This window comes from Canis lupus, chromosome 29, assembly GCF_048164855.1.
Source record: "Canis lupus baileyi chromosome 29, mCanLup2.hap1, whole genome shotgun sequence".
NCBI classification, from domain to species: Eukaryota; Metazoa; Chordata; class Mammalia; order Carnivora; family Canidae; genus Canis; species Canis lupus.
The window spans coordinates 40,680,676-40,708,223 of NC_132866.1; the positions used below are offsets into that span (position 1 = coordinate 40,680,676).

General features: G+C 40.9%; 1 protein-coding gene across 9 annotated transcripts in view; it reads right to left on the bottom strand.

The window, feature by feature from the left end:
- Positions 1–27,548, bottom strand: part of WDFY4 (WDFY family member 4) — a 285,777-nt gene that overhangs the window by 223,134 nt on the left and 35,095 nt on the right. For 7 of the 9 annotated variants that reach the window (XR_012020969.1, XR_012020970.1, XR_012020971.1 and 4 more), the window contains exons 7-12: positions 25,972–26,161; positions 24,043–24,200; positions 22,009–22,461; positions 19,542–19,649; positions 17,571–17,761; positions 11,548–12,128 (exon numbers count right to left, since the gene is read on the bottom strand). Coding sequence is in view for 6 of the 9 variants with exons in the window: in XM_072806363.1 (XP_072662464.1) it covers positions 11,548–12,128; positions 17,571–17,761; positions 19,542–19,649; positions 22,009–22,461; positions 24,043–24,200; positions 25,972–26,161 (1,681 nt within the window). In the remaining 3 variants the exon portion in view is untranslated. Of the gene's footprint in view, positions 1–11,547; positions 12,129–13,444; positions 14,319–17,570; positions 17,762–19,541; positions 19,650–22,008; positions 22,462–24,042; positions 24,201–25,971; positions 26,162–27,548 lie in introns of those variants that run through there. The other 2 variants (XM_072806362.1, XM_072806366.1) reach the window with 2 other exon arrangements.

The window sequence follows — 27,548 nt, forward strand, 5'->3', positions numbered from 1 at the left end:
ATGTGTAGGATTAAATGCTTACATTTCAAAAGAAGAAAGCTCTCCAATTAAAAATGTAAGCTTTCACCGTAAGACACTATTTTATACACTTGATCTTAGCCAAAAGGCTGAGAAGAGATGGAACTATTTAAAAATAAACAAATAAATAAGGCCAAAATAAGCAGCAGGAAAAAATAATAAAGATTAAAAAAAATGGTGAAATTAAAAACTGAAAAACAACAGAGAAAATAAAGTAAAAATGTAGTTCCTTGAAAATACTTTAAAAATTTAAAAACCACTAGCTACACTAACAAAAAAAGGGAAAGACACAAATTATCAATATCAATAATGAAAGAGAGAATATCCTTACACACCCCACAAACATTAAAGAAATAATAAGAAAATGCTACAAATAACTCTGTGCACACAAATTTGACAACTTAAATGAAATGGACCAATTCATTTGAAGCCACAAATTACCAAAAGTCAAGCAAGAAGAAATAAGTAATCAGAGTAGTTTATGGCTATTTAAAAAACTAATTATGCCATTAAAAGCCTTCCCACAAAGAAACTCTAGGCCCTGACTTTTACATTGGTGAATTCTTTTTTTTTTAAATTAATTAATTAATTAATTAATTTATGATAGTCACAGAGAGAGAGAGAGAGGCAGAGACACAGGCAGAGGGAGAAGCAGGCTCCATGCACCGGGAGCCCGATGTGGGATTCGATCCCGGGTCTCCAGGATCGCGCCCTGGGCCAAAGACAGGCGTTAAACCGCTGCGCCACCCAGGGATCCCTACATTGGTGAATTCTACATTTAAAAGATAAATAACACCAATTCTATACAACTTCTTTCAAAAACATTAAAAAGAACACTTCACAATGTATTTCATGAGGCCAAAATTGTCCTAGTACCAAACGAAGACAAAGCCGCTACAGAAAACTACCTGCCAACATCTCTTCCAAATGTAGGCACAAAAATCCTAAAGAACTATTTAAAATCAAACTTAACTATATATAAAATAAATAAGGCACTATGACCAATTGGACTTCTCCTATAAATGCAAGGCTATTTCACTATCAAAAATCAGTCATTGGGGGATCCCTGGGTGGCAGAGCGGTTTAGCGCCTGCCTTTGGCCGGGGGCGCGATCCTGGACACCCGGGATCGAATCCCACGTCGGGCTCCCAGTGCATGGAGCCTGTTTCTCCCTCTGCCTGTGTGTCTGCCTCTCTCTCTCTCTCTCTCTCTCTCTGTGTGTGACTATCATAAATAAATAAAAATTTTTAAAAAATCAGTCATTGTGACAAATACCATATGATTTCACTCCTATGTGGAATTTAAGAAACAAAACAGATGAATATGGGGGAAGGGAAGGAAAATAAAATAAGATGAAAACAGAGACACAAACCATAAGGGACACTTAACCATAGGAAACAAACTGAGAGTTGCTGGAAGGGGGAGAGTTGGGGGGATGGGGTAACTGGGTGATGTGCATTGAGGGCATGTGATGTAATGAGCACTGGAAGTTATATGCAACTGATGATCAATAAATTCTACCTCTGAAACTAACAATACACTATATGTTAACTAACTTGAATCTAAATAAAAAAAGAAGAAATTCATCAATGTAATCCAACATACTAATAAACTAAAAAAAAACATTATCGATCATACATAGTAAAAAACATTTGAAAAATTCAACATTTGTTCTTGATAAAAATTATCAGTAAACTAGAAATAGAAGGAATCATCCATAACCTGATAATAGGAACCTAAAAAAAAAAAAAAAAGGAAAGAAACCCCATAGCTGATGTAATATTTGATGGCAAAAGACTGAAGACTTTCTCCCCACAACTAAGAACAGAGCAAGAATGTCTACTCTTACCTCTCCTATTCAGTACCACGTTGGAACAACAGATTGGAAAGGAAAACTAAAACCTCACTATTCGAAGACAACATGAGGTCTACATTGAAAATTCCAAACAATCCATTAAAAAAAAATTCCTAGAACTAATAAGTGAATTTAGCAAGGTCTCAGGATGTACAATTACATGTAAAAATTAATCATATCTTTATATACTAGAAGTAAAAAATTGGAAAACAACTTTTAAAATGCCATTTAAAATAATGCTTGAAAAACAAGCACTTAGGTATATTTTTTTAAATGTGCAAGTTCTGTACACTAATGACCACAAAATTTGATTTTTTTTAAAAAAGGAAAGACTTAATATAAAAGAAAAAATATATGATATTTGTAGGTTAGAAGATCTAATAGTCTCAATTCTCCCAAATTCACCTATAGATTTAATGCAATTCCAATCAAGATCCCAGCAGTTTTTGTAGATGTAGGCAAGCTCATTGTTATATTTACTATATATATATATATATATATATATATATATATATATACTAGACCAACCAGAGACAAAGGAATTAAAATAATCAAAGCAATTTTGAAAAGGGAGAATACATTTGGAGGACTCATATTAGCTCGTCTTATGATTTACTACAAAGCTACAGGATCATACAGAATTAGTGAAGGGCTAGACACACAGATCAATGGAACAGAATAGAGTCCAGAAAAAGACCTACACAAACATAGCCAATTGATTTTTCACAAAGGTAAAAGATAATTCAATGGAAAAGGATTATGTCAAAAGACAAATGGCATAGGAGGAATTAGATATCCAAATGCAAAAATAAATAAATAAATCTTGACTTAAACTTCACACCCCACAGTAAAAGAAATTCAAAATGAATCACAGACCTATAAAACTTTTTAAAGAAAACACAGAAGAAAATCTTTGTAACCCTGAGCTAGGCTAGGCAAAGTCCTTAGACATGATACCAGAAGCCCAATAAAAGAAAACATTAATAAATTGTACTGCATCAAAATTAAAGATTTTCATTCTGTGAAAATCACTTTAAAGGTGAAAAGACAAGCTACAGATGGAAAAAAATCCCTGTATCCAGACAGTGGAGTACTACTCAGCTCAGCAATAAAATGCATGAACAGCTCATACAACAAATTGGTTAGCTCTCAAAGGCCTATGCTGAATGGAAAAAACTAGCCTCAAAAGATTACATATTGTATACCTGAATTTATGTGTTATTCTGGAAAAGACAAAACTATAAACGTACATCTGTGGTTGCCAAAGCTTAGGGGTAAAGAAAGGATTTCACTATCAAGGGGCAACATTCAGGAACTACGAAGTGATGGGACTATTCTGTATCTTGATTGTGGTGGTGGTCACATGGCTCTAAATTAAATGAATGACAACGCATAGAACCTTACAGCAAAAAGAAGGGGGGGGGACTTTTACTGCATATAAATTCAAAAATTAATAATAAAAATAAAAACAAACACACAAAAATCCCACAAATCTAATCCCAAGTTACAAACACCTGATTTTCAAACATCATGCCCATAGTGCTATTCCTACAACCCATGGTCAGATTGTGCTTAGCATCACCAGCCTTAAAAGGATGGCTAAGATGCCAGGAGTAAAAGCATTGATGTTGATTTATTCAACTTAACTGAACAAATATTTACTGACCTATTTACCAGGCATTTTTGATACATCTACAATTTAAATGAACTGAAACCCATATCTAGGATGTGAGAGGAGTATAGACAATAAAGACAAACATAATAAATATGTACATTACTTGTATATAATACATACTACATTATTATAATATAGTATAATATATCAATATAATATTACCCTGAATAAGTAAATTATATATTATGTAAGTGCCATTGCAAGAAAAAATTAAAGCAGAGAAAGAATAAAGAATGCTAGGGTGGAGGAGGAAAGAATTTGCAATTTTAATTTGGATGGCAGTTGACCTCCTTGATAAGGTGACATTTGGGTAGACTTAAAAGAGGGAGGTAGATGTCCAAGGGAAAAGCATTTCAAGCAAAGGGAACAGTCAGTGCAAAAGGCCCTATGGTGGGAGTATGTCCAGCATATTCAGGGAACAGTAAGGAAGCCTATATTACTGCCTAGATACTGAAGCTACACAAAGAGGGAAAAAAATAAGACTACAGACAATATTCCTAATGAATATACATACAAAAGTCCTCAACAACATACTAGTAAGCCAAATCCAGCATATTTAAAGAATCTTACATTATGATCAAGTGGGGTTTATCCCAGGAATACAAGAGTATGAGTGATTCAACATAAGAAAATCAGTCAATGTAATACACCATGTTAGCAGACAAAGGAAAAAAAAAACAAAGGATTGCCTAAACTGATGCAGAAAAAAGTATCTGACAATATCCAATACTCAGAAAGAAATATTCTCTCATGATAGAAATACTCAGAAAACTAGGAATTGATAGGAACTTCCTCAACATGACAAAGGACATTTACGAAAAGACCATAGCTAACATACTCAGTGATAAAATATGGTCCTCAAATTCATACAGAATTGCAAGGCATTCTAAGTAACCAAAATAATATTTAAAAAGAAGAACAAAATTGGACTACTCATACTTATACTTCCTGAGTTCAAAGCTTACTACAACACTACAGTAATCAAAACAGTATGGTACTGGCTTGAGGACAGACACATCAAGGGGTAATAGTCCAATGAAATAGAATGAGAGTCCTCAACGAGGATGCTAAGACCACTCAGCAGGGAAAGAATAGACTCACCAATACATGGTGCTGAGAGAAGTACATAGCCACATGCAAAAGAATGAAGTTGAACCTGGCCCCACACCATGTAATAAATCAATGACCTAAACATAAGAGCCAAAACCATAAAACTTATAGAGGTAAACCTTCATGACTTAGGATTTGGCAATGATTTCTACATATGACACCAAAAGCATGAGCAACAAAAGAAAAAATAGATAAAATAGATTTCATCAAAATGAAAAGCTTTTATGCATAATTACTAAGACTGTGAAAGAACAACTAACAGAATAGGAGAGAATATTTGCAAATCATATATCTGGTAAGTGTCTTTTATCCATAACATACAAAGAAATTATACAGCTAAGCAACAAAAAGAGAAACAATCCAATTTAAAAATGAGCAAAGGACTTGAATAGATATTTCTTCAAAGAAGATATCTAAATGGCCAACAAGTACATGAAGATACTCAACATCATTAGCCATTAGAGAAAGGTAAATCAAAACCACAGTGAGATTCCACTTCCCACTCATTATGATGGCTATAACTTTTTAAAGGGAAAATAAGTATTAGTAAGCATCTGGAGAAATTGGAACTCTCATATATTTCCGGTAAAAATAAAATTTGTTCAGCTACCATGGAAGATTGTTTGGTGGTTCCTCAAAAAATTAAACATAGAACTATCATCTGATACAGCAATTCTACTCCTACATATTTACAGAAAAAAACCTGCAAATATTCAAATAAATATACTACACACATGTTCACAGAAGCACTATTTACAATAGCCGAAAGGTGGAAACAAGCCAAATGTCCATCAGCAGATGAATGTATAAACAAATCATGGAGTATACATACAATGAGATGATTGCTCACACATAACAAAGAAATTAAGTACTCATATATATGATACATTGGGAATGAACTTTGAAAACGTTATGCTAAGTGAAAGAAGCCAATAGACCAAATATATATATATATAGCTTCTGTGAACAATGTTACTTTTATTTTTTTACTTTTATTTTTTTATTTTTTATTTTTTTTACAATGTTACTTTTAAGTAATAACATAGTTGTTACATGAATTAAACCAACTCATGCTTGTGGAGAGCTGAGCATACCAACTGGCATCCTAGTACTTGGTGGACAGCAGCTGTGATCATGTCGACTAGCACCATTATCATCTCAGCCCTCACCTCACAACAGCCCTCAAAGTGGATACTTTCATTACCACTGCCTTCAAATCAGGAAATCGAAGCTCAGAGAGATAAAGCCCAAGGAACATGGTCACTAAGACATAGAGCATTCAGCCTGAGTCCAAGGCCCACAGCCTCTGCTCCTCCTCCCTGGAGAGCAAAGCCTACTTTGCACAAATAGGACTGAGCCAAGTCACTTGTCCAAGAAGAGGCCAGGTGTTCTTGGTGAGCAAGGATGAACACTGTGTCCCCCATGCCCAGGCCACCATCCTGCCTTTACCCCTCAGATTCTCCCATGAGAGGCTAGGATTTCACTTCTCTAACCATTAGGAAAGGCCAGGGGTGATGTTTTCTTTTAATGAGGAAAAAATTGCTCTATTTACGAAATCTGATTCTTACACATTTAAAAATTACTCATCATGAAACCAAGATGACATCTGACACAGGATTCATCTGTAAAGAATTCAGGCTAATGCTGTCTATAGGTTAAAGAACAATTTTAAACTGTAAGCTATTGTGTCAGAACATTTGGAAAATCATCACCATTATTGTGAGAGTTTCCAGGAGAAGCAGGAACAACATGCACACACACACATACACATACACACACACAGGTTTTGGAAAAAGACCTGGAATCAGAATCTGGTTCTATTGCTTACTTACTAAATGTGTGACTTTGACCATGTTACTTATCTTTTCTTAGCCTTGGTTTCTTTAGTAGTAAAGTTCTAGGACTGGGAAAGCATTAAATGAATATAAGTATTTAGTGCTTAGCTCCCAGAGACATTCCAAAAAAAATGACAATTGTTTCTCATCACTCAATACCACTTTCTGATATCTTTTGCTACTGACAAGTATATTCCCTGCCCTCCACAAGCTGGTAAAATAAGATCAATGCTGAGATTCCAAGGTGTTCTGCATGCTATCCAGGTGGCCAGGGTACAGGCCTCCTCAAGGACACCTTTCCCCAGAATAGAGTGATCAGGGAGCCTCAGAAAAGGAATTCTCCCCAAGACAAAGCAAGAAGAGAGGTGCCTGAAATCTGGTCATGGCCTGGCTTGCAAAGTGCAACTGTGGAATCACTGCAGTGAGAAATGTCACAACCTTGAGAAGGAAGAACAAAGTAGGAGGCATCATGCTCCCTGATTTTCGATGATATTGCAGAAAGTAATCAAAATAGTATGGCATTGGCAAAAGATACAATGGAACAGAATAGAGAGATCAGATCAACCCACATATATATGATCAATTAATTTACAACAAAGAATTAAGACTACACAGTAAGGAAAGGACAGTCTTTTTATTTAGTGGTGCTGAGAAAAACCTAGACAATCACCTGCAAAAAGATGAAACTGGACCGCTGTCTTACACTGTACACAAAAATTAACCAAAAATGCATTAAAGACTTGATGTGAAAATAAAACCTGAAATCACAAAGCTCCCAGAAGAAAACACAGGAGGTGAATTCCTTGACATAGGTCTGGGCAATGATTTTACAGATTTGATGCAAAAAGCAAAAGCAACAAAAGCAAAAATGAACCAGTAGAACTACATCAAATTAAAAAGCTTCTACAGCAAAGGAAACCATCAGTGAAATGAAAAGGCAACCTATGGAATGGGAGAAAATATTTGTAAATTGCATTTATGATAATACTCAAAATAAATAAAGAGCTCATACAACTCAAAACCAAAAAAATACAATCAAAAATGGGCAGAACATCTGAAGAGACATCTTTCCAAAGTAGGTGATGAACAGGTGCTTTATAGCACTAATCATTAAGAAAATGCAAACCAAAACCACAATGAGATACCACCTCAACACCTGGTAGAATGGCTATCATTAAAAAGACAAGAAATAACAAATGTTGTTGAGGAACACTATTGGTGGAAATGTAAATTGGTGCAGCCATTATGGAAAACAATATGCAGGTTCCCCCAAAAAATTAAAAATAGAGCTACCATATGATCCAGTAATTCTACTTCTGGGTATTTATCTGAGGAAAATGAAAACACCAACTTGAAAAGATACATGTACCCCTATGTTTATTGCAGCATTATTTACAATAGCCAAGATACAAAAGAAAACCTAAGTGACCGTCAATGAATGGATGGATAAAGATGTGGTATATACACACAATGGAATATTATTCAGCCATAAAAAGAAGGAAATCTTGCCATTTGTGACAACATGGATGGACCTGAAGGGCATTATGCTAAGTGAAATAATTCAGAGAAAGACAAATACCATATGATCTGACTTACATGTGGAATCTAAAAAAAGAACTCATAGATACAGAGAATAGATTGGTGGTTGCCAGAAGCAGGGGATAGGGTAGTTGGCCAAAAAAGTGAAGGGAGTCAAAGAAGTATAAATTTCCAATTTTAAAATAAATAAGCCATGAAAACATAAGATACAACATGGTGACTATAGTTAATAATACTATACTGCATATCTGAAAGTTGCAAAGAGAATAAATCTTAAAAGCTCTTACTACAAGAAAAGAAATTGGAACTAGTATGGTGATGGGTTTTATTAACTAGGCTTTTAGCGGTCACCATTTTACAATATATACAAATATTGAATCACTAAGTTTTATACCTGAAAGCAATACAATGTTATACCTCAATGAAAAAATACGTGAATAAATACCTTAGGGGAAAGATTAACTAAAATTAGATTTAGATCAGATTGCTGAATGCCCAAAATTAATATTGGACAACAGTAATATATACATTAGAAATATAAGTATACATTTAGGAGTTATATTGTATACATATATATATCTATTGAAAAGAGGATAAACAGTGATAGTAAACAGTAAACAGGTAAACATTATGAAGATGACTTTAAACTACTTTAGGGTAACCACTGAAAGACTAATAGAGAGTATAAGATCCAAATTAGTCGATAGGAAAAATTAAATTAAAAAATTAAAATTCTAATAATTCAAAAGAAGACAAGGAAAAAATCAAAAGAAAAAGTAGGACAAGTAGAAAATACAAAACAGTAAAGTAGAAACCATCCCAAACATATTAAAAATTATAAAAATGTAAACAAAGTACATGCTTCAGTAACCAACAAATACCACACTGGGTTAAATGACAAAATAAAGCAAAACAAACTATCTCTTTACTGTTTACAAAAAAAAAAAAAAAAAATTAAAACATTAGGACATTAAAAGCTGGAAACAAAAGAATTTTTAAAAAAATTCCAGGCATGTACTAACCAAAGAAAGTGGTGTAGCTTTTTCTGATTAGATAAAATTATTTTTATGGCAAAACATATTATTGAAGATAAAGAAGATCACCACATAAGATGACAAATTTTGATTTCATGAGATAATATAAAAATTGTAAGTATGTGTGATTCTAATAGCCTCAGATAGAGGTAAGGAAAAATGAACAGAAATTGACAAATCTATCTTTATAATGAAAAATATCTAACATATCTTAGTAACTGATGTGTCAAGAGCAGATTAAATAATCTGAAAATTTAAAGAAGACAATAGACAAACTTAACCTAAAAGATATAAATAGAACATTGAGTATAACAATCAGAAGAAATGCATTCTTTTCAAGCACACACAGAACACTTATGAAGATTTATCACATTGGAGGCCACAGAATCAAGCTTAACTAATTTCAAAGGATGACCATCATACAGCCCACCTTCTCTCATGGTGATAAAATTAGAACTCAAAGCAACAAAAAAATCACCAAAAATACTCTGTAATTTTGGAAATTCACAATTCAAATAAGATTCAAGAATCAAACTATAATCACAAAGGAAATGAAAATATTTAGGACTAAATAATATTGAATGAAAAAAACAAAAAAAAATAATATTGAATGTGCTATTTTGTATTTTCTATGAAACTTGTGTGATATAGCTAAAGTAAAGTGACAGGGAAATTTGCATTTAAAAAGAAAAGTGAAAACGAGTCTCCTAATCAATTAAATTGAAAGAAGACCAGAACAAACCCAAAGTAGAGGATATAATAAGAAGAAATGAATGGAAACAGAAATAGAAATGTCTGTATGAGAGATAGGGCAAGCTGAAAGTTGGCTCATGGGACATATTGATAAGCAAAACTCCGTCAAGAATGGTGGGGTGCTAAGGAGCAAGGGGAGAGAAAAGACACAACGATCATATAGGAGCAAAATGTTAAAAGGATATTGTGAACAGCTGTATGCCAGTAAATTGAAACTTGGAGTGGGAAAATGAACTAGGAAAATTACTAAGAGTGATTCAAGAAGAAATACAAATTTATTCTCCCAAAAATAAATCTTCTTACAAGAAAACATTGATCTTATGAGGTTTTTTTTTTTGTTTTTTTGGTTTTTTTTTACTGGCACATTCTATCAGAAAGCTAAGGAATATAAATAGTAACCTTTATTTACATAAACTGGTGTAAGAAGACAAGAGAAAAATCAAAATAAGAAGTGGGACTACTAGAAAATAAAAAATAGCAAAGAATAGAAGAGACAACACTGCCCAACTCGCATTATACGGCTACTATAAACTTGATAGTAAAAATAGCCAAGAGCCACATGATATATTTGGAAAAGTATAGCTTTTGGAACAAGAACAAATTCTTGTTTTGCAACATTCAAAAAAAAAAAAAAAAAGTCAAGGAGAGTGAAAGGCCAAACTTTCTCACGAGCAAAAGTCCTTTTAAAAAACTAGCAAATCAAAGCCAGCAATAAATACGTTGTGAGCAAGTTTCTAATCTGCACAAATGCAAGATTAGAAAACCAATTAATTTAGTGAATTAGCTGGAGAAACAAGAACAATGATACGATTATCTAGTAGTTGGAGATTTGGCATCTGTCCCCCTCCACCACCAACCCCAACACTGAAGTCTGGCCAATCCAATGTCTTTGGATAAAAATGTTCAATGTCTTTCAGAAGGGTGTCCTGTGGTGGAAAATATCAGATGGTGTGGAGAGATGGTAGGCAGGATAGGTTATTGTAATATTAACTTGTATTTTTTCACTGCTACCTTAGGGAAATAAAAAAGATCACCCACTATTCCTGTTCTGTTCTTTTATTTTCTTCCCCTGCCACTCCAAAGGAGGAGGAGTATTCTTTGTGCTCTCTTGCTTTAGTGAAAGTCTGCCTCACAGGAATGAAGGTAAAGCATTGTTTACAAAAGTCTGGGCTTTTGGAGGAGATGGGTAAGAGGAGATGATTGTCTTTGCTACAAAAAGTGGAAGCAGCAAGAAGAAAGAGGAAGAACCAGGGATGGTGAAGGACACTGTGAGTCAAAGGACCTCATCCCACCGCCTGGCAGTGCAGGAATAAGGGTGGGGGCAGTGGGTAAGAAAAGACTCCCAAAGGCAAAGAAAGGCTGCCAGCACACCAAGGAGGCTGGGCACAGGCAGCAAGTCTCCCAGGAGCCGTAGCAAAGATGCCAAAGGAGAAAGTAAGCTTATCGGCACAGTTGTGCCCTTGGTTTCCAAGATCTGGGAACCCCCCTGGTTCTTATGTAACTCAACAGCATCCTCCAACCACATATTGACTCAGACTGGTTCTCAGCCAGCTCCCAAGGCAGGGAAGATTGGAGTCGAAGTTAACTCAATTTAAGAGGAAAGAAAGTCATGGGACATCTAGTCTATAGATCTAGGCTTCCTACCCACTACACATGCACTATTTGGGAGAAAACAGGAGACAGGAATACACTGATGACCCGATTACAAAACAGGCCCCAAAGCTCTACCTCTCCTCCAGGTCTGGCCACCGCTTAACGTTGCCTTGAGGGTCACTGCCAGCATCTTCCTTCTGGGCATTCACAACTGGGTCCTTCCCAGCCCTTGGGGACCCCTTCAGGTCTCTGCGCAGGTGGAGGGTGCCATCGACCATGCTGTCCAGGAAGCTGAGGATCTGGAGGCAGCTCTGTATCTTGCGTGGGAGTGGGCTGGCAGAAGTAAAGGCCATACTCAGCAAATCAGCAAATGGCCTGGCCTTTGTGTCCACCCTGGAGGGTAGAGGGGCTTCTTCTTCCTCCTGGGCTCCAAAACAGCCCAGCAAACAGAGGTCCTCAGCCAGCTTCTCAAAAAGCCCATTCTTCTTGAAGAAGTCACTGTTGACAGGGTCTAGGTACAAGGCCGCAGACAAGGCACAGAGGGTGTGCAGGACCAGATCCAGGGTTTGGCTGGGGGCCACCATCCCCCACGTCTGCAGCGGGGGCTCCTGAAGAGACCCCTCCAGGTCAGAGAGCAGAGACAGGAGTCCATTGAAACCACTGGACACTCTGAAAGCAGCGCGGCCTTTGGGGGTCTCCAGGATCCTGAGCAGAGACTGAAACACCAACAGGATAAAAATGAGGAAAACCCAGGAGGCAGCTTGTTAACACCAAGCTCCAGCACACCCCTGTCAAAGGATTGCACATGCTCTTTCCTATTCAAGTTGTGGGAACAGTGAGCTACCTGAGGGTAATTCTGAAACACTGGGATGTCCATGTTGTCCTCTTCCTTTTAATTTCAGGTTGCCCCTCGGTGCCTCCTTTCAAATGACTGCTGTCAAAGCCTATGCTAAGTTATGGGGTTGGTTGCCTCCTTTGGATCTTAACTTCCATGCCTCTCCCTCCAAAAAGCTTTCTTTGACCACTGGCTTATACTCACCCCAGGCTGAGTGCTCACACAGACCCCTCTCATTTGTTGAACCATACTCTCTTCACACTGTCATAAAGTTACTTGAGAGATGCCTCAGCCTTCCACTGGACGGAAGCTCTGTGAAATCAGGCAACTCACTGCCATGGAATGTAGCACACACTTAATAAATATTTGCTGAATGAGTGAGATGAACCATCTCTTATATTGTAAAGAAGACTCACAATGAAATCTAGATAAAGTAGCTTGTCATTATCTCCCTCTCTGTGCAAACATGAGTACCTCTGTTAAATGAAGAAAGATAATAAAATGAATCTACTTAATAGCTGGTATAAGGAATTAAAGTAGGGAAGGGAAACATTTAATGGAAGGAAACATAACTATAGCATATAGAATAGACTGTGTGTGGAGTTGAAGCTATTCATAGCATACATAGTAGAATTTACCTTCTCCAGATCACTGTGATATTACTAGACAAACTTTTATTTCCTTCTAAACTCAAACATTTATTGAGCACTTACAACGAGTCATTCATTGAGTACAGCATGTGGCATACACTAGGTATTTGACAAATGTTTTGGAGGGAGGGGGAAGGAAGGAAGGAAGGAAGGAAGGAAGGGAGGGAGGGAGGGAGGGAGGGAGGGAAGGAGGAAGGGAAAAGATATGGCCCAACTACTTCTGAATTTGGCTCAAAAACTGGGCAAGGTCGAGTTGACTTTATAGGCAGGTCCTTAAAAGAAGCTGTAGACTGTTAAAGCAGGTTCTCCAGAAGAGTGATGCTCAGTGAGTGTGAGTCTCATGGTATAGCAACACTAAGCCTTCTAGACAAGCAGGGCCTTTCTCTGTGTAGACAGCATCATTGCAGCAGCCTCCCCCTATACCCCACCCATGGGACTCCAGGGCTAAGACAAGCCACACGTAGATCTGCTACAACTGTGCCTGCCTTGTGTGAGCAACTCAACTCCCAACAGAATATTTTCTTCCAAGTTAGAAACATATTCTAACCTTGAAGTATGTGTGGTGGTGCTGGGCTCTTTCCACCAACTGATAATCCATGTGAAAGGACGAACGCTGATATATGGTACAGCATGCATTGCATTGTTTGCATCTGACCTTGTGACTTGTGCCATGAAAAATAAATCAATCACCAAGACATCAGGAAATCTTAAGCTCTAGTGTTAAGCCCTTTAAATTTACATAAGTACTTTAAGTAGCTCCTAAAACCACTAGGTGGTTGTTTGAGGTAAATGGATTGAATGAAGCTCTGCTGTTTATCACAAGGACATATGACAAAACAAATATGAAAAAGGGAGAATGATCAAAAAACAAATCAAATTACAGGCACTTGTCTGAACACTAGGTGACCACCAAACCCCCCTCATATTCAAGAAGCTACCTTCCAATTATCCAATTTGACACCAGAAATGGTTCAAAAGACTGTCATTCAAAGAGTGTTGAAAGCAGATATTTTTAAAAGAGAGCAAACCAATGAAAGTCTTTCTTAAGATCTGTGTCACACAGAGGGTCTGTCCCCTGTAATTCCTAGGTGGCTCCTTTTTCCTCCTATTGGGAGGGGGGGAGGAGAAAGAAATGGCTATCCTTAATTGTTGCTTTGTTTGATTTATTAAATTCAGAATCATTATCTAAAATGGGGGTAATCTCATTAGAACTTAGACTGCTCTATTATTTCTTGGGATGGGGTTAATTTCATATTTGCAGAGTCATAAAGTAAAGAGTCCAAAATCCAATTACAAAGGCTTAATTTCATAGCAACTAACGAGAAACATTTCTATCATAAAGGAAAATAAATACTGTGCGACTTCGGGAAATGGTTTGTCAGGAACTGGGGGGCGAGGAGGAGGGTCTCCATTACTGTCATTCAACTTTGCATGATAATGCATCACCAAGGCTTGTAAGTCTGTGGAAGGGAGTAAATTTAATCAGCTGAAGTCAAAGTAATCAGGCTAGGGTTGACACATTTCAAGAAAGGTCAACTTTAAGCACATTTTCTCCTCCTTAACTCAGTTACCATGTCATAGTCTCTGAGTTAGTATTCCTCCAGCTTGAATCTATAAAATGGATGTCTGCTGCAAAGCGCTAACTATGTTAGGGCTAACAGGATTTATTTCACATTCTATTATGTGTTATTCCTCATAATTTTCCATGTGTCATGCTGGAAGACTCGTGAGGTAATGCGATTAAGCACAGAGTGAACAGCTAAATGTATATTAGCAAATCAATCTGAATTTGTGCATAACCCAATCACAGTCCCACTGGCAGTGGAGAGGAAATTCATTTGCTTACATTATTCTTTAACTCAATTATCATTTGCCAGGATTAGGTGGTGAAGTCACATGTGTTTGCGCATTGATATGGAAGCAGCACTGGATTTTAGAAACAACTGCCTGAAGTTGGGTGTTTCTGGAGGAATTCTCTCCTCCAAAGCATTTGGCTAACTGCCTCAGGGAAGGGGAGTAAGGGTCACACCTGGATATAAATGCATGTCAGAGATGGCAAACCTTTGGTGGGCGGGGGATACCTTTGAGGTCACCCCATTCCATCATTTCCCCCTCATCCTATATCTGACTTTGCAGGCACAGTGCTTTGGGCAGAGTCCACAGTCAACTTCTAATAATGGAGATCCAGCCAGAAAGAGCTAATTTAACAACTTTGTTTCTAAAGTTCCTACAGATTCCCAAGATACTTAGAACAAATGCAGATATAGATATCAGACTCCAGCAAACACTGGAGAGTCACTCCCATGACTCAGTGGTGGACAGGTCAAGAACAACCCCATGTCTCCCCATCACCCACTGGAAGAACAATGTGTCAATAGACCTGGTCCCAGGAGAGCCCTAGCAGCTCCAGGAGCCACCCCCTAACCACTCAACAGTGACTTGGCACAGGGAGAAGATGGTACATTGAACATAAGGTATGACTTTGTTAAATAAGTTTACACAGTGTTAATCCCTTGATAGTGTGGTTCTGAAATGATATTGAATCTGTAAAACACCATGAAGACTTTACATTGCTAATTCTAGAAATTCAGTCTTATTACCCAGGGCAGACACTCCAATAAGGTGCCTCTGGGCTTCAGAGGAAATAAGATGAACTTTTCATGAGCAAAGCAGAGTACTCTATAGCAGACACAGAAACACTTGTTCTCTCCAAGCAAAGTAAAGCCAAAACTTTCCTCTCTGTGGATCTGTTTGACTTTCGATATGAAAATATCAGAAATATCTGGGGACTCCAATTACTCATCCACTAGGAAACCAAAGTCCTGACTACTTTGGTTATGCCTTCTCTATTGCTTATCAGAATGAGGCTCATGTGAATCAGGCTGAAGATAGACATGTGAGAAAAAATGTAATAAAAAGCAGGCTAAAGAGGAAGATCCCTAGATTTAAGTCATTATTCTTAAATTCAAGTTCAACTCACAATTGATATATTAGATACTTTCTGGACATATCCATGCTGGAACATTGAGACAGGACCACATGAAGCTAAAGTCTTTCTGGGCTGTAAATTGCCTTTAATTCTTAATATCTCTCTCCCTTACTCTCTCCCATATGGTCCCTCAGTCCCTTTACCTCACATAATCAAGAGACTCTAGTATCTTTCAAAAGACAGTTAACTTTTTGTTTCATATAAGTCTAGTTTTATTTCGTGTAAAACTGATTTCTTTGGCTCTATAACTGAATCACTGTTTTGAGTCTTGTCATCTGTGAAATGCATAGTAATTATGGTCATCATGTCACTTTTGGATAGGCTTCTCATGATGACTCAACCATGCCAAGCATGTAAGCTCAGGCCATGTGATGATGGGAACATAAGTGTCTGAGAATCACATGACAGTGACTGGCTTTGCAGAGAATAAGTAGGTAAAAGAAACTAAGAACAATTCTCTAAATGTTAAAATGATGTTGTATAGAAATAGTTATGGCTGAGTAAGCCTGATGGTTTAATTTTGGAAGTCAGACAAACTCTATTTTTTAAAATTCACCAACGACCATGACTGAAACATGAGCGTGTGCTTTGCGTGGGGTTGTGTTGCACATATAGATGAGAGGTCCCCAAGTCAGCTCCCTGGGAGATACTTGTATTTACATATGCTCTTCTCTTAAACAGAATATGACCCCAAAAAAGGAAATTTTTAAAAATGTGTAAGGCCACAAAGACAAAAGGAATGGAAAAGCAAGAACAACAAAATTGTAAGGCAGAAGGGACGGTGGTGATGACATTTGTTATCATTTTAACCATGTTAAGATTATTTGACACAGTTAACAATATTACATTAACATTATTACATTAACAATATTACAAAAACAAAAACCTATACTCATCTTTGTTTCCCGAAGGTAACACCCTGATTTTACTCCTCCCACTATGTCCTCTGTGGCCATGTCTCTGCCTGCCCCTTACATCCTCTTCCTAGCTCAAACACCCTCCTCTGAGAGCCTTCCTCAACAAGCACAGCAGGACTGGTCTCTCCTACTCTTCTGCTCCCAAGGCAGCCTGCACTCAGGACCTTCCAGGGCATTACCACACTGTATTGCGATTATTGCTCACTTCTTATGAGCTCTAGTCTATGAGCTCCCAGATGGCTATGTGTCCCAGGCACTCGGCATCAGGATGCTAGTGGGTACACACTCACTAAATGTTGGTCAAGTAAACAAGGCAGCTGCTTTGCCACTGCTGATTCATACTCCATGTCCACACTTTATAGTGTTGCTGTGAAGTAGCTGCCCAGCCAAATTACATTTGCCAGCACTCTTTGTATCCAAATGAGTTGTGCCCGAAGAAAGCTGGACAGAAGCTAACGTGTGCTAGTTCCAGGCCTGCAAACCACCTAGTGCAATTCTCCATGCTCCTTTCTTTGTCTGCTAGCTGGATGAGATGCCCAGGTAACAGCTGTCCCTGAAGAGCAACCCCCTCCCTATATCACTGATTGGACAATACATAGGAAAGAAACTCCCAATGTATCAGGCTACTAAGGGTGTGGGATTTCTATGTGACAGCAGCTAGCACTACCCTCTGGACAATGCAGTGGCTGAGTGAACACTTGTGCAAATGTCGATCATCTATTACCTGTCCATGGGAAAGCCCATCATAAAGGAAGACCTGATATCACCTGTAGAAGGTCCAGTTTCAACTGCAGCTCCCCTTGAGTGGACGAGCACAGAGCGCCCACAATGATGCTCATGTACTCCTCCGCATTGATGAGTGAGAGTTGCTCTAAGATGCTGAGTGAGGCTTCCCGGTACCACCCATCATCCAGGAAGATCTTGATGAAGGGCACCATGCCATGGTCTTTCAGGACAACTGTGGACCAGACAGACAGTGTGGGGCTAGAGCAATGGGGCTTCAGCACCTTAGCTTTATTGACAAGAAAACTTTCTCTTACAACATCCAGGTTTGTTTTGCTCCCTTTATATGTGTCCTCTGCCCATTAGAAACTCTTTTTTCCCCCAAAATCCATACCCACTGCTAAAATGAGAAGGGGAAAAGAGAAGCTGAAGCAATTAAAAAAAAAAAAAAGCAAGGAAAAAAACCTTTTTTTTTTAATTCAATGAAAATTCTGGTTTTGAAAGTTTTTTTCAAAAACTTTTCCAGTGAATTTTTTTTTAGAAACCTAGTTACTACAAACTTTAACTAGACAATACCTCTGTCTTTTATTGCTACTTAATACTCTAATCCAGGGTCAATAGCAGTTATCTCTCTTCTCTGTCAAAATTTTTACTGAAAACGAACCAGAATTGAAGTTACGAACATTTAATTCTGAGCTAGTTTCCTCGAGTGGGGGGATTAAAGAACTTTGACCACTGGTATGCTTTTGTTTAAAAGTAATCCTAAGAATGTCTTCTTCAGGATTGATATTTGGTGTGATCATGTGTAGAATAAGAACTAGGAAGTAGCTGAATCTTTCGAGTGGCATAATGTGGATGTGAGCTGGTTAATTGAGACAGGACTTCTACAATTATGGGTCAGGCACCCCTACACCTTGGAAGCCTGTTGTAAAGCACATTCCTGGGGTACTTGGGTGGCCCAGTTAAGCATCCAACTCTTGATCTCATAAACTTGAGTTCAAGCCCTGCACTGAGCTCAATGCTGGGTGTGGAGTCCACTTAAAAAAAAAAAAGAAAAAAAGAAAAAAGTAGATTCCTGAGGTCTACTTTGACCTGCTACTCTGAGAGTAAATCTCTGAGAGTGAGCCTAGGAATATGCATTTTAACCAGTACCTCCAGGGAATCTTTTATAGTTTAACATCAGAGACTCTCTGCATCTGAAATAATCATTCACACTAGGTTTCATTGATCTATGAGGGGCTCAGATAAAGACACTCCAAATCACCAAACCCACTGATATCATTTTGTTGATATATCTGCTTCATAACAAAATATATACACATGCATAGTTAATGCACCTATTTTTTTTAAAGCATGGAAATCACATGATCTTTGGAAGCTAAAGATGTTTTGGATGGATGGAGCTCCCAAGTTCATCATGGGCTGAAATGGAAGCCTTTGAAAAATAATTCATTTTGGGGGTGTCTGGATGGCTCAGTCAGTTAAGCGTCTGCCTTTGGCTCAGGTCATGATCCCAGGGTCCTGGATCAAGCCCTGCATCAGGCTCCCTGCTCAGCAGAAAGCCTGCTTCTCCCTCTCCCTCTGCCTGTTGCTCCCCCTGCTTGTGCGCTCTCTCTCTGTATGTCAAATAAATAAAATCCTTTTTTTAAAAATGGTTAGTTTTTTTACCTATACTTTACAATTCAGATTTTTTTAAAAGCACTTTCATCAGTGCTGAGGATGTTAATAGATTTTTACTTAGGGTGGCGGGAGTACTCTGTGGTCTTATAAATTTAGAATATCTCCTTAGGATACCTCTATCCAAACCTCACTTAGTAACCTTAAAAGTAAAAGCTGTCAACCAAGATGTCTACAAATCTAATGATGATCAATGGACATCAACCAGCAAATTGATATTAGCCACAGCTTTAGTGTAGGTTATTCCTTGGGTATAACCTCAGAACAGTGACAAAAATCACCGAAGATAGCTAATGTTTTGCCAAGCAGTGACAAGATGAGTTTGGTACCATCCTTACCTGCATTCCGTACTGAGCCTCTCAGAAGCATGACCACAGTTCTCAGCATCACACATGTCAGTTCTCTCTCTGTATCCTGAACACCAAGCATGGACTCTTTGTTTCCTGCTGTGTTTAAGAAGCAACAAATAAAATCTTAAGTACATATGATATGACCCCAAATCTCTGATTCCATTAGCTTTTTATACTCTTAAGGGAATGAAAACATAATGCTTCTATTATAAGGGAACGTTCATCGCAGTTCATGAGAAGTTACCCAACAACTCCTCATAGTCATGGATCTCCAACTTAAGCACATCAAAACCCCCTGGAGGTCTTGCTAAAATCCAGCTGGAATTCCCCCTCAGAGTTTCTAGCTTAGGAGATCTTAAGTGGGACTCTATAATTGCAATTTTTTAAAGTTCTCAGATGATGCTTATGGACCTGGTGTGAGGACCACTCTTTGAGAACCACTACTCTAAATAATGTCCAAAACCCATGTCTTTGACTTTCCTTTGAACAGTTTTATATTTTGCCATTCATTCCTGGGAGGGAGGACTGCCAGCTCACACCTGAGGTGTGGAGAGGCCTGACAGATTCTGGAGTGGATGGGTGTTTCCATTAGATTCATGAGGGCAAGCCAGGCCTATGTGTTCACTATTGAATCTCAAGTGCCAGAAAAGTGCCTGACACGAGGGAAGCTCAATACCCATTTGGGGAATGAATGAATGAATGAAGACTTTATTAACCAGGAGACAAAGTATCTAAGAAGAATAAGAAACAATAGAAACTCTAGACACTAGACACTGTAACAACAGAAACACAAATAGTATTATCACACTATAACAATATCACAAAGTAGGACAGGATGCGTCAGCTCACAAGAAAGTTCAAGTTCTTCTGGGAATGGTCATAGGTTTGGGGATTGGATTTAAAAGCAAATTCAATATCAGGATGCTGAGAAGCAATACACAGAAAGGTAACACAGAAACTTTAAACAAAAAGACTGTGAAAAGGGCATCAGAAAAGAGCACATGATAAACTACTCTCCAAGGCCCAGCTCACAGGCCCAGATATGTAAAGAGTCCTCAGTCTTGACTCTGTTTGCAAACACTCCCAGGAGATGTGAGTCCTTCCTGGCCTCCCGAAAGTGTCTGTCTGTCTCAGTTCCCCACGCGCTACCACAGAAGCTACAGGGGAGGAGACAGCTAATGTTTCTTGAGCACCTATGATGCTCCAGGCACAGCAGAGAGACCCTCTCAGTACTTCCTCACTTAGTGCTGACCACATCCTTATGTGGTAGACATTCTTGCACCCATTTAACAGAGGAGGAAACCAGCTCAGAGAGGTTAAGTAACTTGCTCAGGATCATTCAGCTCATAACTAACATAACCAGGATACCCATCCAGGGCTGCCTGGCCCCCAGGCCCACAGTCTCTCCCCACAGCTTCTTCCCCTGAAATAGGCCCAGGGAACAGACAGACTGCTGACTTTGGCTTGAGTCTGAAGTTCAATTCCAAAAGCAGCCAATGGCTAGGGAGCCCTTAGCCCCTTCCAGCCAGTGCAGCAGCAGAAGTAAAGGCCAAAAAGGTGGGGAGATATAAGTGGCTAAATTCATGGCCCTACTGTGTCTTCTCCAGGCTGAAATCCCAGACAGGCAGGTGTGGACAGATGGAAGGAAAGCCAGGAAGAACTGGGAAAGATTTCACAGTTCCTGGCTCCTATTTGCAGGTTGGTGGAGGTGGGGGTTGTGGACAAACCACACAGCCTGGCCCCAGCAGGATATGCGTTTAGGGTGTGGTGAGGCAGTGAAAGAGCCCTGGACAGAAGAGAGCCTGAAGCCCTGCGGTGGGGAACAGAGGCCGCTGAGGTAGAGAGCTCAGGACCCAGGTGGGAGTGAGGGGACATTGCCAAAGAGCCACAGGCGCAGAGCCCAGCAGGGCACACAAAAGTGGGACAAGATTTGGAGGGCAGAGTGGATGGCAGGGGTCGCTGCTCCAAGAGGAAGACCCTGGGGCCTGAGAGCACCAGGAGGCCCTATACCAGCTGACACTACCCACCAAACCCCAAACACACATAGACACATGTGCGCTTGTCCCTCGCCCTCTGCCCTGCCAGAGCCCCAGGACTCTGAGCTCCCTGGCTCCCCTGACATCTCCATCTCCACACTCAGACACTACCTAGTGCAGGAGATATCTGTAAGCTAAGAATTCATCAGGCCTGAGTAGCCACATGAGTCCCTTCAAAGTCATACCCATCCCTCTGGCCTCTTCATGGGGAAGGTCAGTCCAGTTACAAGAACTAGAGAGGCTGGCTGCTGGCTCTGTGAAGCCACACTCCCTGAGATACCTTCTCCAACCCTCATGGTGCCAGGTGACAAGAGCATGCTCGCTCTTTCTGTTACCTTAATGGGTAGCACAGTGGCACGCAGAGCCCCCCCCCACCTCAGTCTGCTCCCCCTACCCCACCCGACGCTCCTGGGAGGCACCTGACTTCCTCAGGATCTTGGCCCGCTTCCGCAGTTGGGCCAGCAGCAGGCCCAGGAGACCCGAGTCCCGAAAGATGTCGGTGAAGAGCAGGTCCCTGCTGGCTATCCTGAGGACACTCTGCAGGGCCACAAGGGTGCAGGGTGATTCAGGGCTCTCCTTGATCAGGCACTGCACCTTCCGCAGGATCTCGTGGGGCACATAATGCAGCTCGAATACCAGAGCCTCCAGCAGCTGGAAGAAGTACTTCTGCACTGGGGCTGGCTTCCGGGGCACAATCTCCACGAACTGTGAGATGGGCTGCAGCGTCCACTCCAGCAGGAAGAAGTTGCGGGCGTTCCAGGACCACATGGTCCTGATGGCTGACAGGACTTTGGTGCAGAGGGCAGGGCTGCTGGCTTTGTGGAAAACGTTCTGTAGGACTTGGAAGGCCTGGAGATTCTTAACAGTCACTCCTGAAGATGGAAGAAGGAATAATCCTGCAGGTCATTTCTCCAGCCTATGCCTGGAAACCCATGCTTGCATCACCATTAGGAAATATCACTCATAGTGTCTATTTCTAGCTCCCATGGGTAAATGTCTATCAGAAGTCCAGAAAAGCCAGCTGCCCAGAGTGTGAGTGCATTGTCCAAGATGCGGTGGCTCACTGAGCACTGGAAATGTGGCCACCCTGGGAACTGGGAAGTTCCCTGAGCGTAAGAATGGATGTGGGATTTCTAAGACATAGTGAAAAGAAAAAAAGGCCCGAAAATGCCATTAACAATGATTTTTATTGACCACATGTTGAAATGGTAATATTTTGGATATATTCAGTTAAATAAAACATATTATGAAAAATAACCTGTTTCTTCTCATTTTTGTAAAATATGGCTACTAAACCATTTAAAATTATGTGATATGTCTCGCATTATATTTCCTTTGGGCAGTGTTGGGTTGGAGAGTTGGTTTCAATCAATTAAAATCAAATGATGGGAAAGATGACTAAGCAAAGTCAGTTTCATTTTTACCCAAGCAATTAAACAGGGCACCTTCCGAAGCCATCCCGTCCTTTCTCTCCACCTCAAAGGTGAAGCCTCATTGTCTCTTGCCCGGGAGACACTCCATCAGAGAACTCCCTGTCTCCAGCCCTCTCTGCCTCAGCTCCCAGAGATGTTCCTGAAATTCTCCTCCGATCCAGTCATGTCCCTGTGCACCTGCTGGAGTTCTGTGCCAAGACCCTTTCTAAACTGACCTGGCAACCTTGAAGCCTCCACACTCTGGCCCACTCCCGTCTCTGTGCCCATTTCCCCAGACTCACCTGGATGTTTGCGGTCAGCACTTCTTTCCCCAGACTGTCCTTTCTGCCTTTGAACTTTATCCTCTTCCTTTCTACCTGGGCCACTCACTCTGAGCCTTGAAGACCCCCCTTGAATGGGGCCTTCTGGGCAGGGTTTCCTGACTATAACCCAGACAGAGCCAACCCCACCTGCCTGGTGTCACCATTGTCCCTGATGCATGTATCAGCCAGTTTTGGATGAGATTATGGTTTGGTGTAAGTGTGACAGTCTCCACAGAGAAATTTTAGGGAGCAGATACCTGCCTGGTCACACTGGTACCTCCCAGGGGGAAGAATGACTGCTGCACAGAGTTCATCAATCCAATAACCAACCAATCTCAAAGAACTGAGGAGGCCCCGAGGCTGAGCCTGGGGGCAGGGGGTGTTTGGGGGCCATTAGTCCTCATATAATATATGAGGACATATTGCAGAGTAAATCACAACAGAAGTAGGGGTGGAGGTCAGAGTCTCCCTCCATTACCTGAGAGGGCCCTTACCCTCATTAAGCAAACACCTCTGCCTCTAAGTCCCACCAAGGCATCTAAAAAGGCCTTAAAAGGAGAGAGTTTAAAGCGATAGGTAATCTCCACAAAGATATGACAGAATCACTGACAGTTGCCAAGTGTTTGTTTCTTCACAAAGAGTCAGGGAAAGACCTGTGCAGCATTTGTCAGAGCACAGTGCCAGCCGTGCCGGCCCGTAGAGACGTAAGATGACCCACCAGAAGCCTCGTGGTGGAACTTGAAGCCTTCCAGCTGAGGGTACATGACACTGTCAAACACCTTCAGCTCTGACCTGCCACAGGTCGTCAGCCACATCAGCAGCTCGAGGAGCTCCTCCAGGTGGGGGTCCACTTCACTCTGCGTCAGCCCATCATACCTGTGGGGACAGACCAGGTCAGCCCCATGGACTTCTTGGATGGGGCAGCCATGTTTGCCTATGCCGCTCCTCCCAGGGATGCAGAGGCAAAGCCAGGCCCTCAAAGGTCTCCACCAATTCAGCACCAAAAGACAAAGGGAATGTCCTGGATAAAGGTCACTCTGCAAATGTCAGCCTTAGGTATAAGGACATGCAATCAGAATAGGGAGAAACCTGTGAACACCTATAGCATTTTGCTCATGGGAAGGCTGCTTTCTATGTCTGAACCCACTCCCAAAAGACATATACACCAACAGAGCAGAGGCAGCCCCAAAATGAGAGGTTTAATATTTCAAATGGGCAAACAAAACATCTAGGGAGGTAATCAAGCTTTATGAGACTTCCTTATGCTTATGTCAAGGTTGAGTATTATTTTCATTGTTAGCTGCTTATGTGTAGGTGGACTACCTTTCTCTTATTATGGAGGATGGTCTCTCTCTCTCTCTCTCAAGTATCATCCTAGTTCTGCCTTGTCAAGAGCAAAAGTGCTTGCAGCATGACTTCAGGTAAGGCAGAAAAAACAAAAACAAAAACAAAAAAACAAAAAAACACTGTGCTGAGATGAGTCCTTCCTGGGCACTCCCTGAAACAGGCTCATTTTCCCATCCTGGCTTCCACAGGATGTCTGGAGAAAACAAACCACCCATTTAACAAAGAAATGTTTAGGAACTGCTATGATGCAGACCTCTGTGGGAGCAGTAGCCAGTTGGCCATGATCCACAACAGTGAAAAACTTAGTCACCCCACAGGAACGTTCATTCTTAGTGTCCCCTTGGAGGAAGACCCTCAAGATATTGTCATCTAATCACATCCTTTTGGGGCTTCAGCCCCCTCATCCAAATGACCCCTTTAGACTGGAAACCTGACTCTGCATTGACATCTGTGAAGCACAGTAGAAAGCCATACCCATGGATAAGAATGGCTTTTTATAATCACAGAGCAGAGAGCAAGGGAGTGCATGTGACCCTGCCCTTAAGCAGCTTCCCAAGAGCAATACAGAAGTTAGAACAATCAAGAAATGTCTTTGACTTCCATCTCTTCTCTTATCTAGTCCTGGACCCGACCTGAAAATGATTTGGCAAGTCACAGTGGAGATTAGTCCTGACCCAGGTCAATGGTATCTTCATTTGGGTTACTCATAGTCAAGGATTTGAGAGAGAGAAGGTAGTTTATTCGGGAGTTAAACCAGAAAGTACTGCTAGGGGAAAGAACCTGATTATTATTATCAGGTAGGCACCTTGTGGGCAACTGGAGTGCAATGTTTCTGGGGACTCTGGAAGGCAGGGTAGAGGTATCCCACTCAAAGGGCAACTTTGCTGGGTATTTATCAGTCAACTCCTGCCAGTCTATGTTTGAGATCTGCTTCTGGGGGTTATTGACTCCTCAGCACTTCCAGCCCCTAACTGTATAGACAGAGCTCATTACGACAGTCCCAGAGACCCCTCCAACACAGAGATGTGGGTTCTGATAGGTGGCTGGCAAGCCAGTGAGCATGCATGCAGTATACACCACCAGATGAACTTGGTAATTCCTAAAGGAAGTGGCTCCCAAACTCTGATGCACCTTGAATTATTTTTGCAATAAAAGTCTCTCTGGCCATCCTTTATGGAAATTTGTGTTTCAGAAGACATCCAAAGAAGCCTCAATATCTTTCTCCAGAGCCCCCTAGATGATACTGAGGACCCCAGATGATACTTTGGCAGTTTCTCCTCCACCAAGGGCAACCACTTACCTAAGTAACACTTTGAGGATCAGAGGGTAGCCCTCCCCATTTTCAAACTCTAGGAACAGAGCCGAGGAGACAGGGTAGGAGTCCTTCACAAAGCCCAAGATGAGGTTCACTGCCTCGCTCACCTCGGGAGTGGGGAGGCTCTCTGCAAGCTTGGAGAGGTTCTGAATGGAGAGCTTGATACAATCCATGACTGCAGGAGGAAAAAAACCCTGTTGAGTTTGGACACTGTAGCTTTTCTGTCACGGTCATCCCCTCCCGCCCTCCTTTAAACTGTGTATATCAAGATGTAAAATAAGAATTCATTTGAAATACTTCTCTGCTGGGTCTTGAATCAAGAAGACTTCTCCACAGGAAGTGCCCTCCAAAGAGCCACATTCCTCAGGCTCAGATGGAGAGTAGGTGAAACAGGAGGAGGAAGGAAGTGTCTTAGCCAGGTGCTCCTAATTCCCAGCATGCACAGGGGCACGAGGAGCAGGTCCATCACGTAGTGAGCTACACGATGCCCGAGGTGAGCACCAAGAAAAACCTTCTCAAAAGAGCAACACTGGACATGCACAGAGATAAGCCTGATAAAAAGTTCAGGGAAGGACATGTGAGCATATAGGAAGGTGAGAGACTAGAAGATGGTGTGTTTCTACCACTAAAGTACCCAGGGATTTGGCACCCAGAAGTGTGGGCCACAAGGGAGGAGGGGAAGGCAGGGCCAGCTCATATGTGGGCTTTGGCCATGAAACTTGGTTACCCAGAGCTGTGAGTAGCCAAGGGAAGATCTGAGTCAGAAGAGAGGTGTCACTGGATTTGCATTTTGATGGATCACTGTTTTTAGGGAGAAGTCTCTCCTAAGTGCCAGAAAAGCCATGCCAGTGGATCAGGAAAAGTGCGACAAAGTAGCACATGCTTTATTCCTCAGCTGCAAGGCTTCAGATGCCCTCCAAAGTCTGCATGCCGGGCAGGTCAGTCCCAAGAGCTGCAGGCGTGGTGAGTAACCACCAGGCCAGCCATTTCTTCCAAACCTTCTCTTCAGCCTATACGCCCATCAGAAACTACCCATTTCAAACCTAAGGGAGTCCTGGGCTCAAGTGCTCCAGGTGGCAGTCTCCCCACCAAGGTATGAATTTTCATTTCTGGTTATTATCTTGGAAGCTAACAATAAGGACACAGTGAGAGACCCTTGCCACCAATGCACTCAGCTTTTTCTCAGGGGTCTCTGACTCCAGCCTCTAGGGGTTACCTGGGCTGCTGAATATCTCAGGCCCAGCTCAGCTTTGAGCCATTACCCCTGGGCCCCAGCCTCACCAGGAGCCTTGAGTCCCTAAACTAGAGCTGACATTTGGTCCTGGGCTCAATTACAATAGGGCAATGGGCTTGTTGAACTCTCTCAGCTACCACCAGTTGACACCCCCTGTTATAGGAGGCCCCAGAAAGAAGACAGGTCCCAGGGCAAGGGTTCACTATCCCAAATTTACATGTAAAAGAACTGAGGCACACAGGCACTTAAGCACCCAAGGTCACTCAGCTATGACAACAGGAGGACAGGGTTGGAGTTCATAGCCCGGCTGTCTGGTTCCACAATCTAT